The sequence below is a fragment of the Oncorhynchus kisutch genome, linkage group LG11, assembly GCF_002021735.2.
Source record: "Oncorhynchus kisutch isolate 150728-3 linkage group LG11, Okis_V2, whole genome shotgun sequence".
Lineage (NCBI taxonomy): Eukaryota > Metazoa > Chordata > Actinopteri > Salmoniformes > Salmonidae > Oncorhynchus > Oncorhynchus kisutch.
Window position 1 is genome coordinate 74524806 of NC_034184.2, and position 21291 is coordinate 74546096.

The 21291-nt window shown below is 43.4% G+C and overlaps 1 protein-coding gene across 1 annotated transcript in view; it reads left to right on the forward strand.

Moving 5' to 3' along the window:
- The window catches only part of LOC109900144 (phospholipid-transporting ATPase IB), a 98801-nt gene that overhangs the window by 52004 nt on the left and 25506 nt on the right, over positions 1-21291 (forward strand). The window contains exons 23-27 of the mRNA XM_031835023.1: positions 291-477; positions 11268-11451; positions 11707-11817; positions 16106-16180; positions 20060-20182. Of these exons, the coding sequence (XP_031690883.1) occupies positions 291-477; positions 11268-11451; positions 11707-11817; positions 16106-16180; positions 20060-20182 (680 nt within the window). The remainder of the gene's footprint in view (positions 1-290; positions 478-11267; positions 11452-11706; positions 11818-16105; positions 16181-20059; positions 20183-21291) is intronic.

A 21291-nucleotide genomic window follows, 5' to 3' on the forward strand; every position in this document is an offset into this window, starting at 1 on the left:
TCTACTGTCTCACTCTCTCCTCTTTGTCCCTCTATTGTCTCTCTCTCCTCTTTGTCGCTCTACTGTCTCTCTCTCTCCTCTTTGTCCCTCTACTGTCTCACTCTCTCTTTGTCCCTCTGTCTCACTCTCTCCTCTTTGTCCACACTACTGTCTCACTCTCTCCAGCCTGTTCATGTACGTGTAAGAAGTGTGTGTGTTTATTTTCGATTGTATACTTTTGCATCTCCATTTCTGCTTAACTTGTAGATGAAGAATATATACTGTGTGTGTGTGTTGAATCCCCTCTTTCTCTTGCCCTCTCCAGGCAACACGTGCCACCCTGACAGCTCACTGTATGTCTCTGGGTGACTCTCTGGGGAAGGAGAATGAGTTGGCTCTGATCATCGATGGACAGACCCTGAAATACGCCCTGTCCTTCGAGCTCCGCCAAGCCTTCCTAGACCTCGCCCTGTCCTGCAAGGCCGTCATCTGCTGCAGGTAAGAGACACTCGCACACACATCCTATTCTGCATCTGCTTCATGTAGGACACACACACTGGGAGAAAGGAGAGCGTTGGGCTTGGGGGGGTGTGTTTTGGGCTTTGGGGGGTGTGTTTTGGGCTTGGGGGGTGTGTTTTGGGCTTGGGGGGGGGTGTTTTGGGCTTGGGGGGGTGTGTTTTGTGCTTGGGGGGGGGGGGGGGGGGGGGGGTTGGGCTTGGGGTGGGGGGGGGGGGGGGGGGGGGGTTGGGCTTGGGGGGGGGGGGGTTTGTTTTGGGCTTGGTGTGTTTTGGGCTTGGTGCTGACTAAAGGATCTGGTTGTTTTTTAATAGTGTTAGTAAATGACTGTAGATCATAAAATCTTGGCATGGATCACAGTGGTTAATGGAATACACCGCACCACATGGAAATGTCAAAGTCATGACTCACTTACTGCTATTATCCCACCACACACACACACACACAGTTGAAGTGGGAAGTTTACGTACGTTTAGGTTGGAGTCCATGAACTCGTTCTTCAACCACTCGACAAATGTCTTGTTAACAAACTATAGTTTTGGCAACTCGGTTAGGACATCTACTTTGGCAATGACACAAGTAATTTTTCCAACATTTGTTAACAGACAGATTATTTCACTTATAATTCACCTTATCACAATTCCAGTGGGTCAGAAGTTTACATACACTAATTTGACTGTGCCTTTAAACAGCTTGGAAAATTCCAGAAATGATGTCATGGCTTTAGAAGCTTCTGATATGCTAATTAACATCATTTGAGTGAATTGGAGGTGTACCTGCGGATGTATTTCAAGTCCTACCTTCAAACTCAGTGCCTCTTTCCTTGACATCATGGAAAAATCAAAAGAAATCAGTCAAGACCTCAGAAAAACAATTGTAGACCTCCACAAGTCTGGTTCATCCTTGAGAGCAATTTCCAAACACCTGAAGGTACCACGTTCATCTGTACAATCAATAGTATGCAAGTATAAACACCATGAGACCACGCAGCCGTCATACCGCTCAGGAAGGAGACGCGTTCTGTCTCCTAGAGATGAACATACTTTTGTGCAAAAAGTGCAAATGAATCCCAGAACAGCAGCAAAGGACCTTGTGAAGATGCTGGAGGAAACGGGTACAAAAGTATCTATATCCACAGTAAAACAAGTCCTATATCGACATATCCTGAAAGGCTGCTCAGCAAGGAAGACGTCACTGCTCCAAAACCACCATTACAAAGCCAGACTACGGTTTGCAACTGCACATGGGGACAAAGATCGTACTTTTTGGAGAAATGTCCTCTGGTCTGATGAAACAAAAATAGAACTGTTTGGCCATAATGACCATCGTTATGTTTGGAACAAAAAGGGGGAGGCTTGCAAGCCGAAGAACACCATCCCAAACGTGAAGCACGGGGTTGGAAGCATCATGTTGTGGGGTGCTTTGCTGCAGGAGGGACTGGTGCACTTCACAAAATAGATGGCATCATGAGGTAGGAAAATTATGTGGATATATTGAAGCAGCATCTCAAGACCTCAATCAGGAAGTTAAAGCTTGGTTGCAAATGGGTCTTCCAAATGGACGATGACCCCAAGCATACTTCCAAAGTTGTGGCAAAATGGCTTAAGGACAACAAAGTCAAGGTATTGGAGTGGCCATCACAACGCCCTGACCTCAATCCTATAGAAAATTTGTGGGCAGAACTGAAAAAGCGTGTGCGAGTAAGGAAGCCTACAAACCTGACTCAGTTACACCAGCTCTGTCAGGAGGAATGGGCCAAAATTAACCCAACTTATTGTGGGAAGCTTGTGGAAGGCTACCCAAAACATTTGACCCAAGTTAAACAATTTAAAGGCAATGCTACCAAATACTAATTGAGTGTATGTAAACTTCTGACCCACTGGGAATGTGAAGAATGAAATTAATGCTGAAATAAATCATCCTCTCTACTATTATTCTGACATTTCACATTCTTACAATAAATTGGCTAACTGACTTAAGACAGGGAATTTTTACTAGGTTTAATGTCAGAAATTGTGAAACTGAGTTCTAAATGTTTTTGGCTAAGGTGTATGCAGACGTCCGACTTCAAGTGTGTATGTATGTGTGTGTGTATGTATCAGTGTATGTATGTATGTGTGTGTGTGTATATATATATGTATGTATGTATGTATGTATGTATGTATATATATATATATATATATATATGTATGTATGTATGTATGTATGTATGTATGTATGTATGTATGTATGTATGTATGTATGTATGTATATATATATATATATATATATATATATATATATATATATATATATATATATATATATATATATATATATATCCATGCCAAGATTTTATTATATATATATATATATACTGCCTCCATCTGTCCCTTCATTCATACAATGTACTCTCAAAGTCTCCTAGAATATTTACATTCCCTTTTTTAGTCATGTTTCCACGTCAAACAGCTGTGACAGTTTGTGTGTGTGTGTGTGTGAGGAGGGAAGTAATTGACTCTCCCTAGCATAAAAGCTATATCCGGACTGGGGTCTCCAAGGCCTTACAAAATAGCTCCAATCCTCCCTCCCCCTCTTTTTGTTCCTCTTTTCTTCCTGCTCCCCCCCGGCCCTCTCATGGTAGAGGTGGCTGTGATCCTCTCCTGCTGTTTGTGTGTATGTTATGGCTGTTGTATCATCTCTGCTGGGTTATCAGTTAGAGAGAAGAGAGAGACTTATATCTGTGTGCTACCTATACCCCCCCACACACTTTAATGAAGACAGCTTCTCCATCCTGAAGGGGAAAATGAATCATTTCCAGGCCCAGGGACATGTACTAGTCTGTGGCGACCTACATGCCAGAACCAGACAAGAACCTGACACCCTCAGCACACTGGGGGACAAACACCTGCCTGGAGGTGACAGCACTCCCTCCCCTATATGCCCCCCTAGGCACAATTACGACAACATTACCAACAAAAACTGGTCACAACTCCTGCAGCTCTGTCGGACGCTGGGGATGTACATAGTCAATGGTAGGCTTCGAGGGGACTCCTACGGTAGGTAGACCTATAGCTCATCTCTTGGCAGTAGTACTGTAGACTACTTTATCACTGACCTCAACCCAGAGTCTCTAAGAGCGTTCAGTCAGCCCACTGACACCCCTATCAGATCACAGCAAAATCAGTCTACTTTCTACTTGAACAGAGCAATACTCAATCATGAGGCATCGAAGCCAATAAAACTGAATAATATAAAGAAATGCTATAGATGGAATTAAAGTAGTGTGAAAACCTAACAAAAACCAATTTGGCAACAACAAATGCAATCCCTTTTAGATGGACAAAACGTTACATTGTAATAGTGAAGGTGTAAACCTGGCAGTAGAAAACCTAAACCGTATATTTAACCTCTCAGCTTCCCTATTAAAGCGTAGTGGTTAAAGCGTTGGACTAGTAACCGGAAGGTTGCAAGTTCAAACCCCCGAGCTGACAAGGTACAAATCTGTCGTTCTGCCCCTGAACAGGCAGTTAACCCACTGTTCCTAGGCCGTCATTGAAAATAAGAATTTGTTTTTAAAAAAACAACTAAAAATGTCAAACAGAAAACTGAAGAAAATGAACAACAATGACGACATTGTTTGATGAAGAATGCAAAAACCTAAAGGAAATTGAGAAACCTATTCAACCAAAAACATAGAGACGCAGAAAACCTGAGTCTACGCCTTCACTATGGTGAATCACTGAAACAATACAGAAATACACTACTGAAAAAGAAGGAACAGCCTGTCAGAAATCGGCTCAATGTAATAGAATCTATAGACTCTAACCACTTCTGGGAAAATTGGAAAACATTAAACAAACAACATGGAGAGTTATTAAACTATTTAACATCATCCTCAGCTCTGGCATCTTCCTCAATATTTGGAACCAAGGACTGATCACCCCAATCCACAAAATTGGCGACAAATTTGACCCCAATACCTACCGTGGGATATGCGTCAACAGCAACCTTGGGAAAATCCTCTGCATTATCATTAACAGCAGACTCTTACATTTCCTCAATGAAAACAATGTACTGAGCAAATGTCAAAATGGCTTTTTACCTAAATACCATATGACAGACCTCGTATTCACCCTGTACACCCTACTTGACAAACAAACAAACCAAAACAAAGGCAGTCTTTTTATACTTTGTTGATTTCAAAAAAGATTTTGACTCAATTTGGCATAATGGTCTGCTATACAGATGGATGGAAAGTAGTGTTTGGGGAAAAACATACGACATTATAATTGGGGAAAAAACACATTTCTTTCCACAGGCCCATGGGGTGAGACAGGAATGCAGCTTAAGCCCCACCCTCTTCAACATATATATCAACAAATTGGTGAGGGCAGTAGAGCAGTCTGCAGCACCTGGCCTCACCCTACTAGAATCTCAAGTCAAATGTCTACTGTTTGCTGATGATCTGGTGCTTCTGTCCTCAACTTAGGAGGGCCTACAGCAGCACTCAGATCTTCTGCACAGATTCTGTCAGACCTGGGCCCCGACAGTGAGACAAAAATAATGGTGCTCCAAAAAAGGTCCAGTCACCAGGACTTCCTGATTCCATCTAGACACCGTTTCCCTAGACCACACACAAAACTATACATACCTCGGTCTAAACATCAGCGCAACAGGTAACTTCCACAAAGCTGTGAACAATCTTGAGAGACAAGGCAAGAAGGGCCTTCTATGCCATCTAAAGGATGTAACATACCAATTAGGATATGGCAAAAAAATACTTGAATCAGTTATAAAACCCATTGCTCTGTTCACAAACAGACCCCACAGAGCCCCAGAACAGCAACACAATTAGACCCAACCAAATCATGAGGAAACAAAAAGATAATTACTTGACATATTGGAAAGAATTAACAAAAAACTGAGCAAAATAGAATGCTGTTTGGCCCTAAACAGAGAGTACACAGTGGCAGAATACCTGACCACTGTGACTGACCCAAACTTAAGGAAAGCTTTGACAATGTACATACTTGGTGAGCATAGCCTTGCTATTGAGCATAGCCTTACTATTGTCATAGAACGCCTGTCTTCTCTTGAGAGCCAGGTCTATGTGCACACCGCCCACAAAATGAGGTGGAAACTGAGCTGCACTTCCTAACCTCCTGTATGACCATATTAGAGACACATATTTCCCTCAGATCACACAGACCCACAATGAAAACAAACCCAATTTTGATAAACTCCCATATCTGTTGGGTGAAATACCACAGCGTGCCATCACAGCAGCAAGATTTGTGATCTGTTGCCACAAGAAAAGGGCAACCAGTGAAGAACAAACACCATTGTAAATACAACCCATATTTATATTTATTTATTTTCACTTCTGTACTTTAACTATTTGCACATAATATGATATTTGAAATTTCTTTATTCTTTTTGGACCTTTTGTGGGTGTAATGTTTACTGTTACATTTTTTATGTTTATTTCACATTTGTTTATCTACTTCACTTGATTTGGCAATGTTAACATATGTTTCCCATGCCAAATATGCCCTTAAATTTAATTGAGAGAGACAGAGAGAGAGAGCGACATATTTCCCACAGATCACACAGACCCACAAGGAATTTGAAAACAAATCAAACATTGACAAACTCCCATATCTTATGGTGAAATACCGCGATGTGCAATCGCAGCAGCCAGGTTTGTGGCCCATTACCATGAGAAACGGGCAACCAGTGGAACAAAACATTGTAAATACCTCCCATATTTATCTGTTTCCTCATCTTCCCCTATTATTCCTACTACAACTATTTGCATATTGTTAAAACACACGGCTGATAATATAACATTTGAAACGTTTTAATCCCTTTGAAACCTGTATGAGTGCAATGTTTACTGTAGATTTTCAAATGCTTTTGTTGACATTCCTTGTTTATTGTTTATTATTTCACTTGCTTTGGCAATGTAAACATGTTTCCCATGCTAATAAAACCCATCTTAATTGAAAGAGACCATGCTAATAAATCCCCTTTGAATTGAGAGCGAGAACTAACAACAACATCAATTCCAAAACGCATAAAGATGATAATTATTGGAAATGGAAAGCGAGAGCTAAAAAGACACGTGGGTTGAAGTTGAGTTGAAGACAGAAAGAACAAATGAAAGGAGATGCAGGAAGAGTTGGCAGAGCAACAGTAAGACTTCACACACAAACTCCATGAGCTTTTTGTTTAGTGGTTTCCATCAGGTAGCAGGAAACCATGAATCACTGCCGGGCTTAAAATAACCAAAAGTGCTTCCATTTAGAGCCTGTTCCCAAGGTAAAAGTTTGCCTTAACCAAAGATCTAGGATTAGATTTGACTTCTCCAGCTCCTAACCTGAACCATTATGTGGATAGAAGTATCTTGGCCCCTGTATCAGTGGTTTAGGGGAGGTTTTCCCAAACTTGGTCCTGGGGCCCCACCTGGGTGCAAGTTTAGTTTTTTTTCCCCTAGCACTACACAGCTGACTCAAGTAACCAACTCATCATCAAGCTTTGATTATTTGAAACAGCTGTGTAGTGCTAGGGCAAAAACCAAAACGTGCACCCAGGGGGAGTCCAGGACCGAGTTTGGGAAAGCCTGGTTTAGGGGAGGTTTTCTAAATGTGCACCCAGGGGGAGTCCAGGACCGAGTTTGGGAAAGCCTGGTTTAGGGGAACCGCTTCCCACTAATTGATTGATGTAGCTGTTCAGTCATTATGATAGCTGATTGAGGTACTCACCTTCTTAACCTGTAACCCTGTCTGTCTCTTAAACCGGTTCTGTCTCCACACAGACAATGAGATGAGGAGCCCAGGGGAAACAGTGTGAAACAGCGTGAAACGTTACACTGTCTCCCCAAATGTCTTTTACCCTTATTGGAATTTACAGGCCACCTTCCACCAGAAGTGCGTTTTTAATCAGTTTAATAACATGCTTAGGGAATGTGACTTTGGGAAAGAGGTCATCTTAATGGGAGATTTTAACATTAATTATGAAGACAAGTCTTGTAAGAAAACCCTCAAATGGATAACTAATACATTTGACCTAACGCAGCTAGTTAAAGGGCCAACCAGGGTGACTTGTTGTTCTAAAACACAGATTGACCTGGTGTTCAGTAATAAACCAGAGAGAGTGACTAAATCATTCAGTATGGTTACTGGGCTGTCTGATCATAATCTGACACTCATAGCCAGAAAGCTTTCCAAGAACAGGTTTAACCTCTCTACTGTTAGAGAGCCAGATCAATGAAGAATACCTAAGAGTGAATTAAGTTATTTTGAAAATGTAATTAAGGGAATTAACTGGAATGGTCTCTTGTCCTATACAAATGTAGAAGCTGATAGTCAGGTTTTTCTATCCACAATCCAGACGACAATAAATGGTTTCCTAAAGAAAATCAAATCCAAACCTGGCCAAAAGAGCACTCTTCCTTGGCTAAATGGAGAAATCTGGAAACTGATGAAAGAATGAGATTATGCTCTAAAAATATCCCTAAGATCCAAATTAGAGCATGACAGACATAGGTTTACCATGTTGAGAAATAAGGTGATGAAAGAAATCAGACAGGCCAAGGCAAACTTTTTTATTAACATAATTGGTGAAGCAAAGGGAAATTCTAAACTGATCTGGGAGAATCTAAAAAAGTTAACAGGGAATGACCATAGTAACACTGCAAAAAGTCTAGAAATCATGGTGAATAACAATCTAACACAGGATGCAGTCGAAATAGCAATAGCCTTCAATTCCTACTTTATTGACTCTGTCAGGGTACTGACACAGACTCCCTCCACTGGTTTATTGGGTTCAGTGCTAGTGAATGACACTCAACCTGTCTTCATCATAAGGGAGGTTTCTGAGTCAAAGGTGAACAAGGTGTTTAGCTCACTAAAGAACTCTAAAGCCAAAGATGTGTTTGGGCTGGACTCTACCTTTCTTAAAAACTACAAAGAGTCAATCATTGGCCCCATTACTAAGATCACCAACACATCTATTGGTCTCGGGGTGTTTCCAAGGGTATGGAAGTCGGCCATAATAACGGCCATCTTTAAATCAGGCGACCCTGCTGACGTGAGTAACTACAGGCCCATTAGTATACTACCTGTGGTGTTGAAGGTTGTTGAAAAGTGTGTAGCAGAACAACTGATTGCCCACCTCAACAACAGCCCCTTCACATGACACTGCATGCAGTTTGGCTTCAGAGCGAAACACTCCACAGAAACGGCCAACTGCTTTCTTCTGGAAAATGTGAAGTCCAAGATGGACAAAGGGGGCATTGTTAGGGCTGTGTTTCTGGATCTAAGGAAGGCTTTTGATACTGTTAACCATGAGATTCTCATCACAAAATTGTCCAAGTTCAACTTTTCCCCTGATGACTTGAGATGGATGAAATCATACCTTGAAGGCAGAACTCAGTGTGTCAGAGTGAGCAATGAGCTGTTGCCCACTCTTAGCTATGATGTGGGTGTGCCCCAAGGGTCAATACTGGGGCCCCTCCTGTTCAGCCTGTACATTAATGATCCGCCTTCTCAAATTCAACCTATCTAATTTCCGATTTATGTGTAATTGTTTGACTACAGAAGTAGCAAAACTGTACTTCAAATCTATGATACTCTCCCACTTAACATACTGCTTGACTAAGCGTGCTGTACAACATTAAGACCTATTCAGTCTGTCTACAAACAGGCTCTCAAAGTGCTTGATAGGAAGCCCAATAGCCATCATCACTGTTACATCCTCAGAAAGCATGAGCTCCTGAGTTGGGAAAATCTTGTGCAATACACCGATGCATGTCTTGTATTCCTCCTCCACTCAGTATTTTTGTTAAACAGGAAACCCAAACATATGGCAGCAGATCCACAAGGTCTGCCATGAGAGGTGACTGTATAGTTCCCTTAAGGAAAAGCACCTTTAGTAAATCCGCGTTCTCTGTGAGAGCTTCCCATGTCTGGAATACACTGCCATCAGACACACATAACTGCACCACATATCACACTTTCAGAAAAGGCTTGAAGACATGGCTAAAGGTCAATCAGACTTGTGAACATGGTCCCTAGCTGTGTGTTGCTGCTTTCCCTGTTGTCTGTAGCTTGTGAGGTGTGGAAACACTTTGTTGCTTTTATGAATTTTGTCTTGCTGCTTTTTTGTCCTATGTTGCTCTGTCTGTATGCTATGTCTTGCTTGTCCTATGTTGCTATTGTCTATATTGTCATTGTTTTTAATAACCTGCCCAGGGACTGCGGTTGAAAATTAGCTGGCTGGCTAAAATCTGCACTTTTACTGAAACGTTGATTAATGTACACTGTCCCTGTACAAATCAAATAAACTCAAACAGACTGTTTGTGTGTGTGCGTGTATAACAGACAGTATGCCTGTGGAAGACATGGCTCCTGTTACTATCTGTATGTCCGTTTTGTAGGCCTGTAGTCAGACCAGGACCCACAGTGATTTAAAGCCCCAACAAGGAACAGTCTTTCTGGGATAAGATGGAGCTGGCCTGGGTGGGTATGGAGCAAATCTCTACACCAGCATGTAACCTCTCTATCTCTCACACACACACACACACACACACTGCAGGCCAGGGGGAAGCCAATGAGTCATAAAGATGCCCTGTGTGTTCTAAGCAAGACCGTGGCCCGGTCAAGCTGAAGTTGCAGAGCTGGGTGGTCCACTTAGCATTCTCACACACACACACAATTTCCGAGGGGAAACCCTCAGAGAGATTTGGCTGGAGAAGTCGATGTTGATAGACGAGCTGCGCCTCTGCTCTCTGAGGTGTGTCTGTCGGTCTGTGTGCGTGACAGAGTGACTCAACAGTCAGCCTGGTCTCAGAGACTAGATCTCTTGCTCTCTTGCTGTTTACACATGATCTACTTCACTTGATTTGTCAATGAACAAAAGTGAAATAAACAATAAAAATGTACATTAAACATAACACTCACAAAAGTTCCAAAAGAATAAAGTCATTTCAAATGTCATACGTACAAATAGTTAAAGTACAAAAGTGAAAATAAATAAACATAAGAGAGTTTACAAGGGGTGTTTGTCCTTCAGTGGTTGCCCTTTTCTCGTGGCAACAGGTTACAAATATTACTGCTGTGACGTCACACTGCGGTATTTCACCCAGTAGATTTGTGAGTTTATCAAAATTGGGTTTGTTTACAAATCCTTTGTGGGTCTGTGTAATCTGAGGGAAATATGTGTCTCTAATATGGTCATTGATACACTTAGGTTGGAGTCATTAAAAGTAGTTTATGTAAACTTCCAACTTCAGCTGTAGGTGCTGCTGTAGGCCATCGTTGGTTGGGGACAGAAGCACCAGATCATCAGCAAACAGTAGACATTTGACTTCAGATTCTTGTAGGGTAAGGCCCGGTGCTGCAGACTGCTCTAGTGCCCTCGCCAATTCGTTGATATAAGTACGGTTCTGTATTTATTTTCTTAGTCAACCTGTTTGTTTGTCAGAGCATTTGCTGTATAGCTTGGAAATAAGAATCTTAGTAATAGGAGGAATCCTAGGAATGGAATCCTTCCAGGAAATGTTTTCCAAAATCACATTGTAGGTTTGGAGTTTTGATTTGGAGTGAAGGTTATGTTGTGGAGGGTAGTATCCTGTATATGTCCTTGCCGAAAAATCCAAGTTTATCTCAATAAAACATGGCTGGTTGTATCTTACCCTGTCTGTTTTTTCCAGTCTCCAGACATCTTTTACTTTTGGTCGTTGATGTTGTTGTAACTTTTTTCGAACTGGTCTCGCTCTCTCTCTCCAGGGTGTCTCCCCTCCAGAAGTCTGAGATAGTGGACATGGTGAAGAAGCATGTGAAGGCCATCACTCTGGCCATAGGAGATGGGGCCAATGACGTGGGCATGATCCAGACTGCCCATGTAGGAGTTGGCATCAGTGGCAACGAGGGCATGCAGGCAACCAACTCCTCGGACTACTCCATCGCACAGGTAACACACACACACTAAGTAGAGAACGGAAGAGGGGGGGAAAGGGAGCGGGATAAGCTAGTTGAAGTATTCTGTGAGAGCCAGAGGAATCTCTCTCTCTGTTTATCTGTCTTTACCACTCAGGTGTCTACTACTGCTTATCTCTTTGTCTCACCCTGTATCTCCCTCTCTCTCACCACCCCTCTCTCTCTCTCTCTCTCTCTCTCACCCCCCTCTCTCTCTCTCTCACTCACCCCCCTCTCTTTCTGTTGCTAGTTTTCCTACCTAGAGAAGTTGTTGCTGGTCCATGGGGCGTGGAGTTATAACCGTGTCACTAAGTGTATTCTCTACTGTTTCTATAAGAATGTGGTTCTCTACATCATAGAGGTAAGACACACCCCTCCCCCTCACCGTCCCACCCCTTAAACCTCACTTCTCCCACCTTTCAACCCTCCCTCCCCCTCTCACCCTTCAACCCTCACCTCTCTCACCCTTCAACCCTCCCTCCCTCTCTCACCCTTCAACTCTCACCTCTCTCACCCTTCAACTCTCACCTCTCCCACCCTTCAACCCTCACCTCTCCCACCCTTCAACCCTCCCTCCCTCTCTCACCCTTCAACTCTCACCTCTCTCACCCTTCAACTCTCTCATCCTCCAAATCTCCCTCCCTCCCTCCCTCCCTCTCTCAACCTTCAACCCTCACCTCGCCCACCCTTCAACTCTCCCACCCTTCAACCCTTCAACCCTCACCTCCCCATCACCCCTCCCACATATAGACTGTACCTTATAAATGCCATCCAGTAATGTTTGAAGATGTATTACTATTTAAAACAACATTAATAGAAGCTGGACCCATTTGGAGAGAGACTAACTCCCTTTCCCTCCTTAGACCAATCTCTTTTCTCTCTCTCTCTCACACAGACACATACACACACACACATTAACAGAGACATTTTGCAGCTGTTTGTCGAAATGTTTGACAATGACGGATGAGGTGCTCCTCTGGTGTCTGCTTTCTGTCTCACACACACATACACCCACACACACATGGTCGGTCAGGGACTGTGTGTGTGTGATGGGTCAGGGGCATTTTGGAAGGCTCCACCATCATGAGGGTGATTTGTCAGCTGTGCCCCTTTCTCTGTCTAACATTAAGGAGGCCAGCAGGTGCAGACCCTCAACCTTCTACCACAATGTCCCTCTCCCTCAGGTCTAAGGATGTGTGATTATCACATGTGATTGGCTGCCTGTAGAGATCTGTACGTCAAGGGGCATAGACACTCTCTGTCCACAAAGCAGAAATACAGAGTGGTGTGTTTTGGGGAGGGAGGGGGGGGGGGGGGGGGGTTGGCAGAGCAGGCGGGTGCTAAACTGTATGTTCGAGGAACCTCACCACACTCTGATCAGTCTGTGTCTCTGTATGGATGGATGTTTTACTCTTTGTGGATACCTTTAGCATTGGGTAGTGTGAGCTGATCCTAGATCTGTAATCTACAGTGCCTTCAGAAAGTATTCATACCCATTGACTTATTCCACATTTTGTTGTGTTACAGCCTGAATTCAAAATGGATTCAATATATTTCTTCTCTCTCACCCATCTACACACATAATGACAAAGTGAAAACATTGTTCTAGAAATTGTTGCAGATTTATTACAAATCAAATACAGGGGCCTCCCGAGTGGCGCAGCGGTCTGAGGTACTGCACCGCAGTGCTTGAGGCGTCACTACAGACCCGGGTTTGATCTCAGGCTGTGTCACAACCGGCCGTGACCGGGAGTCCCATAGGGCGGCGCACAGTTGGTCCAGCGTCGTCCGGGTCAGGGGAGGGTTTGGCCGGGGGGGCTTTACTTGGCTCATCGCACTCTAGTGACTCCTTGTGGCAGGCCGGGTGCCTGCAGGCTGACTTTGGTCGTCAGTTGAACGGTGTTTCCTCCGTCACATTGGTGCAGCTGGCTTCCGGGTTAAGCTGATGGGTTTTAAGGAGCGCTGTGTGGCAGGTCATATTTAGGATGACACATGACCCGATCTTCGCCTCTCCCGGGAGTTGCAGCGATGAGATAAGATTGTAATTGAAATTGGGAGAAAAAAGGGAGTTAAATACAAAAAAAGATATATATATATATATACAGTACCAGTTAAAGTTTGGACACACTTACTCATGTAGTAACCAAAAAAGTGTTAAACAAATCAAAATATATTTTATATTTGAGATTCTTCAAAGTAGCCACCCTTTGTCTTGATGACAACTTTGAAAACTCTTGGCATTATTTTTTATCCTGAAAAACTCCCCAGTCCTTAATGATTACAAGCAGTGGCGATTTTAGCATGTAAATCTTGCTGGGGCACACTCAAAATAGTTTTTTCTTTAGATGCATGCCAGCAAATCCACTACACAACACTAAGCAATACATTAATTGCACTATAACTATCTCCAGAACCGTAGGATAAATAAAGGGGGCGTATAAGCAGACAATGAAAGCTCTTACAATATTCAATGATTACATTTCTCTAAAAGAGGTTATAGGCTACATGTGCACCACCAAGTCAGAACAGTAGGCACAATTTAAGAGGTTTAAAAATACCAAATTATTATGGTGAGGCACATGGGCTACTAACAGCTTAATACACAACATACACTAAGTATTACTTTCTTAGCTACAGTATACATATCTCCCTTGCATATTACATCATTTATGCAGCAGCATACAAGACATTTTTGGACATCTTGTTGTGCTGTGCTCACTTGAACAGGAAGGTGGTGGGGCAGTACTTCGTGGGCAAATTTTGTCATCAAACTTTGTCTTCAAAGTCTGTAATTCTCTGGATTTATGGTGCTTTCAAGACAATTGGGAAACTGGGGAAAAAACAAGGTTGAATCACGATGACATCGGTGATCTTCAGGTTGGAGCTCTAGAAAGAGGCCTGAGTTCCCGACTTGCAATTCCGAGTTGGATGACGTTCAAAACGTGTTTTCCCAGTCAGACCTCATTCTTTTCCGAGTTCCCAGTTGTCTTGAACTCACTGAAGTCTGAGATTTCCGAGTTTCAAGTTGTTTTGAGCGCTGCATAAATCATGCTGGATTGACAGCATGGCCAATGTTGAATGTTCATCCTTTTAAGCTTGGAAAAGAGACCCTTAAACCCTTGCTTGTAGTTAGCCACGTATTCTTTCCAAACCACTTATTGTTGAATTTGCAATTTCCAACTTGTGTAATGTTTATGTCCAATAGCAGATTAGCACCGATACGTTTTATCTATAATTTCTCTTCATTGTTTATCTTATGACAAGGATTGAAAAGGATTTGCCAGTAGATTGTCAACTTGATTTTTTTTAGCTCTACCCGTAGATTTTGCAGTGACGTAGTATCCCCATTACAGAACACCGAGCCAATCATGCCGCAACTAGAGAACGTTACCAACCCCTACGCTCCGTATTTTCCGCTGGTTAACCCACCACCACGTAAAGCACTGAGCTAGGCTGAAACACCTGCGTTTTGGAGCTGCCTTACTCAATAAAGCTTTATTGTTTTACATTATTTGCAAACTGATATGTCACATGTATTAATGCCCAAATAACATGCAAAACAGGCAACAACATAAAACAAACAAACAGGTGCCTAAATAGGTGGGGCTCAAAACAGTTGACTGGTTGCCACTGATTACAAGCATACCCATAACATGATGCAGCCACCACTATGCTTGAAAATATGGAGAGTGGTACTCAGTAATGTGTTGTATTGGATTTCCCACAAAGATAACACTTTGTATTCAGGACAAAAAGTGAATTGCTTTGCCACATTTTTTTTATTGCCTTGTTGCAAACAGGATGGATGTTTTGGAATATTTTTATTCTGTACAGGCTTTTTTCTTTTCACTCTGTCAATTAGGTTAGTATTGTGGAGTAATTACAATGTTGTTGATCCAGCCTCAGTTTTCTCCTATCACGGCCATTAAACTCTAACTGTTTTAATGTTGTCATTGGCCTCATGATGAAATCTCTGAGTGGTTTCCTTCCTCTCCGGCAACTGAGTTAGGAAGGTTGCCTGTATCTTTGTAATGATAATTAATTACTTCTCCATGTTCAAGAGGATATTCAATGTCTGCTTTTATATTTTTACCCATCTACCAATAGATGCCCTTCTTTGAGAGACATTGGAAAACCTCCCTGGCCTTTGTGGTTGAATCTGTGTTTGAAATTCACTGCTGGACTGAGGGACCTTACAGATCATTTTATGTGTGAAGTACAGAGATGAGGTAGACATTCAAAAGTCATGTTAAGCACTTTGTTTGCACACAGAGTGAGTCCATGCAACTTATTATATGACTTAAGCATATTTTTACTGCTGAACTTATTTAAGCTTGCCATAACAAAGGGGTTGAATACTTATTGACTCAGCTTATCATTTTTTATTAATTTGTAAACATTTTGAAATACTTTATTCCACTTTGACATTATGGTGTATTGTGTGTAGGCCAGTGACACAAAATCTAAATGTAATCTATTATAAATTCATGCTGTAACAACACAATGTGGAAAAAGTCAAGAGAATTGAATACTTTCTGAAGTCAATATATGCACAAGGGCTACGTGGTTATCCTCTATCTATCCCTGTTAATCAATTTATTCCATGCTCCCTTGTTTCACTCATTATATATCATCCCTCTCTTGTCCAGCTGTGGTTTGCCTTTGTGAACGGCTTCTCTGGACAGATCCTGTTTGAACGCTGGTGTATCGGCCTCTACAACGTGGTGAGTGTCCACTTTATTCATACTGTCCATTTCTCTGTCTCACTCTTTCTGGATCTGTCCTTTACACGCGTTCTATATATTTTGGATCCCTTTCTCCCTCTCCCTCTGTTTCCCTGTCTCCCTCCCTCTCTTTTAATCTCACTCCCTCCCTCCCTCCCTCCCTCCCTCCCTCCCTCACTCACTCACTCACTCACTCACTCACTCACTCACTCACTCACTCACTCCCTGCTTCTCTTTTAATCTCTCCTTCCCTGTCTCTCTTTTAATCTCTCCTTCCCTGTCTCTCTCTTTTAATCTCTCCTTCCCTGTCTCCCTCTTTTAATCTCTCCTTCCCTGTCTCCCTCTTTTAATCTCTCCTTCCCTGTCTCCCTCTTTTAATCTCTCCTTCCCTGTCTCCCTCTTTTAATCTCTCCTTCCCTGTCTCTCTCTTTTAATCTCTCCTTCCCTGTCTCCCTCTTTTAATCTCTCCTTCCCTGTCTCCCTCTTTTAATCTCTCCTTCCCTGTCTCCCTCTTTTAATCTCTCCTTCCCTGTCTCCCTCTTTTAATCTCTCCTTCCCTGTCTCCCTCTTTTAATCTCTCCTTCCCTGTCTCCCTCTTTTAATCTCTCCTTCCCTGTCTCCCTCTTTTAATCTCTCCTTCCCTGTCTCCCTCTTTTAATCTCTCCTTTATATTTATTTATTTTATTTTACCTTTATTTAACCAGGTAGGCAAGTTGAGAACAAGTTCTCATTTACAATTGCGACCTGGCCAAGATAAAGCAAAGCAGTTCGACAGATAAAACGACACAGAGTTAAACATGGAGTAAAAACAAACATACAGTCAATAATGCAGTATAAACAAGTCTATATACAATGTGAGCAAATGAGGTGAGATAAGGGAGGTAAAGGCAAAAAAAGGCCATGATGGCAAAGTAAATACAATATAGCAAGTAAAATACTGGAATGGTAGTTTTGCAATGGAAGAATGTGCAAAGTAGAAATAAAAAAATAATGGGGTGCAAAGGAGCAAAATAAATAAATAAATAAAAATTAAATACAGTTGGGAAAGAGGTAGTTGTTTGGGCTAAATTATAGGTGGGCTATGTACAGGTGCAGTAATCTGTGAGCTGCTCTGACAGTTGGTGCTTAAAGCTAGTGAGGGAGATAAGTGTTTCCAGTTTCAGAGATTTTTGTAGTTCGTTCCAGTCATTGGCAGCAGAGAACTGGAAGGAGAGGCGGCCAAAGAAAGAATTGGTCTTGGGGGTGACTAGAGAGATATACCTGCTGGAGCGTGTGCTACAGGTGGGAGATGCTATGGTGACCAGCGAGCTGAGATAAGGGGGGACTTTACCTAGCAGGGTCTTGTAGATGACATGGAGCCAGTGGGTTTGGCGACGAGTATGAAGCGAGGGCCAGCCAACGAGAGCGTACAGGTCGCAATGGTGGGTAGTATATGGGGCTTTGGTGATAAAACGGATTGCACTGTGATAGACTGCATCCAATTTGTTGAGTAGGGTATTGGAGGCTATTTTGTAAATGACATCGCCAAAGTCGAGGATTGGTAGGATGGTCAGTTTTACAAGGGTATGTTTGGCAGCATGAGTGAAGGATGCTTTGTTGCGAAATAGGAAGCCAATTCTAGATTTAACTTTGGATTGGAGATGTTTGATATGGGTCTGGAAGGAGAGTTTACAGTCTAACCAGACACCTAAGTATTTGTAGTTGTCCACGTATTCTAAGTCAGAGCCGTCCAGAGTAGTGATGTTGGACAGGCGGGTAGGTGCAGGTAGCGATCGGTTGAAGAGCATGCATTTAGTTTTACTTGTATTTAAGAGCAATTGGAGGCCACGGAAGGAGAGTTGTATGGCATTGAAGCTTGCCTGGAGGGTTGTTAACACAGTGTCCAAAGGAGGGCCGAAAGTATACAGAATGGTGTCGTCTGCGTAGAGGTGGATCAGGGACTCACCAGCAGCAAGAGCGACCTCATTGATGTATACAGAGAAGAGAGTCGGTCCAAGAATTGAACCCTGTGGCACCCCCATAGAGACTGCCAGAGGTCCGGACAGCAGACCCTCCGACTTGACACACTGAACTCTATCAGAGAAGTAGTTGGTGAACCAGGCGAGGCAATCATTTGAGAAACCAAGGCTGTCGAGTCTGCCGATGAGGATATGGTGATTGACAGAGTCGAAAGCCTTGGCCAGATCAATGAATACGGCTGCACAGTAATGTTTCTTATCGATGGCGGTTAAGATATCGTTTAGGACCTTGAGCGTGGCTGAGGTGCACCCATGACCAGCTCTGAAACCAGATTGCATAGCAGAGAAGGTATGGTGAGATTCGAAATGGTCGGTAATCTGTTTGTTGACTTGGCTTTCGAAGACCTTAGAAAGGCACGGTAGGATAGATATAGGTCTGTAGCAGTTTGGGTCAAGAGTGTCCCCCCCTTTGAAGAGGGGGATGACCGCAGCTGCTTTCCAATCTTTGGGAATCTCAGACGACACGAAAGAGAGGTTGAACAGGCTAGTAATAGGGGTGGCAACAATTTCGGCAGATAATTTTAGAAAGAAAGGGTCCAGATTGTCTAGCCCGGCTGATTTGTAGGGGTCCAGATTTTGCAGCTCTTTCAGAACATCAGCTGAATGGATTTGGGAGAAGGAGAAATGGGGAAGGCTTGGGCGAGTTGCTGTTGGGGGTGCAGTGCTGTTGTCCGGGGTAGGAGTAGCCAGGTGGAAAGCATGGCCAGCCGTAGAAAAATGCGGCTGGCCATGCCTGTCTCCCTCTTTTAATCTCTCCTTCCCTGTCTCCCTCTCTTTTAATCTCTCCTTCCCTGTCTCCCTCTCTTTTAATCTCTCCTTCCCTGTCTCCCTCTCTTTTAATCTCTCCTTCCCTGTCTCCCTCTCTTTTAATCTCTCCTTCCCTGTCTCCCTCTCTTTTAATCTCTCCTTCCCTGTCTCCCTCTCTTTTAATCTCTCCTTCCCTGTCTCCCTCTCTTTTAATCTCTCCTTCCCTGTCTCCCTCTCTTTAATCTCTCCTTCCCTGTCTCCCTCTCTTTTAATCTCTCCTTCCCTGTCTCCCTCTCTTTTAATCTCTCCTTCCCTCTCTTTTAATCTCTCCTTCCCTCTCTTTTAATCTCTCCTTCCCTCTCTTTTAATCTCTCCTTCCCTCCCTCCCTCTCTTTAATCTCTCCTTCCCTCCCTCCCTCTCTTTTAATCTCTCCTTCCCTCCCTCCCTCTCTTTTAATCTCTCCTCTCTTTTAATCTCCCCTCCCTCCCTCCCTCCCTCCCTCCCTCCCTCCCTCCCTCCCTCCCTCCCTCCCTCCCTCCCTCCCTCCCTCCCTCCCTCCCTCCCTCCCTCCCTCCCTCCCTCCCTCCCTCCCTCCCTCCCTCCCTCCCTCCCTCCCTCCCTCTCTTTAATCTCTCCTTCCCTGTCTCCCTCCCTCCCTCTCTTTTAATCTCTCCTTCCCTCCCTCTCTTTTAATCTCTCCTTCCCTCCCTCTCTTTTAATCTCTCCTTCCCTCCCTCCCTCCCTGTCTCTCTTTCACTCTCCCTCTTTTTCCATGTCTACTCTGTGTGAGCTGTTTGGAAGTGGTGGAATTACTGCTGATTGTGTCACTGTGATTGTTGTGCTGATTGTGTCACTGTGATTGTTGTGCTGATTGTGTCACTGTGATTGTTGTGCTGATTGTGTCACTGTGATTGTTGTGCTGATTGTGACACTGTGATTGTTGTGCTGATTGTGTCACTGTGATTGTTGTGCTGATTGCGTCACTGTGATTGTTGTGCTGACTGTGCGACCTATAACACAGCCAACGGAGTAAGTCTGAATTTCTGAAAGTCAATCGATCATAGTGTTTGTTTGGGTGTTTTACGTTGTACTGTGTGTGTGTGTGTGTGTCAGATCTTCACAGCGCTGCCTCCCTTCACTCTGGGGATCTTTGACCGGCCATGCAGTCAGCAGAACATGCTCCGCTTCCCCCAGCTATACAGCATCACCCAGAACGCTGAGGGGTTCAACACCAAGGTACACACACACCCAAACAAACAAACACGCACAGACCACTTTTTAACATTTTCAATCGTATTGAAATACTGTGCACACAAACACTGCCATAATTATTAATGGACAAACATATGGAACGTTTTTGAACATTGAACACTATGAAGGAAACAATTTGAGTTTAGACAACTTGTAGGCCTATATGAACATTTATTGCATCATCTGAAATAAAGCTACACTATATATATATATATACACAAAGTAGGTGGACAACACTTCAAATTAGTGGATTTGGGTATTCCAGCCACACCCGTTACTGACAGGTGTATAAAAATCTAGCACACAGCCATGCAATCTACATAGACAAACATTGGCAGTAGAATGGCCTTACTGAATAACTCAGTGACTTTTAATGTGGCACCGTCATTGGATGCCACCTTTCCAACAAGTCAGTTCGTCAAATGTCTGCCCTGCTTGAGCTGCCCCACTCAACTGTAAGTGCTGTTATTGTGAAGTGGAAAGGTCTAGGAGCAACAACGGCTCAGCCGCGAAGTGGTAGGCCACACAAGCTCAGAACGAGACTGCCGAGTGCTGAAGCGTGTAGCACATAAAAATCGTCTGTCCTCGGTTGCAACACTCTCTACCAAGTTCCAAACTGACTCTGGAAGCACGTCAGCACAATAACTGTTCATAGGGAGCTTCATGAAACAGGTTTCCATGGTCGAGCAGCTGCACACAAGGCTAAGATCACCATGCGCCATGCCAAATGTCGGCTGGAGTGGTGTAAAGCTCACCGCCATTGGACTCTGGATGAGTGGAAACGCATTCTCTGGAGTGATGAATCATGCTTCACCATCTGGCAGTCCGACGGACGATTCTGGGTTTGGCTGATCAGGTAGAACACTACCTACCCCAATGCACAGTGCCAAATGTAACACTTGGTGGAGGAATAATGCTCTGAGACTGTTTTTCATGGTTTGGGCTAGGCCCCTTAATGTTAACACTACAGCATACATTCTAGATTACTCTGTGCTTTCTACTTTGTGGCAACAGTTTGGGGAAGGCCCTTTCCAGTTTCAGCATGACAATGCCCCCGTGCACAAATCGAGGTCCGTACAGAAAGTGTTTGTTGA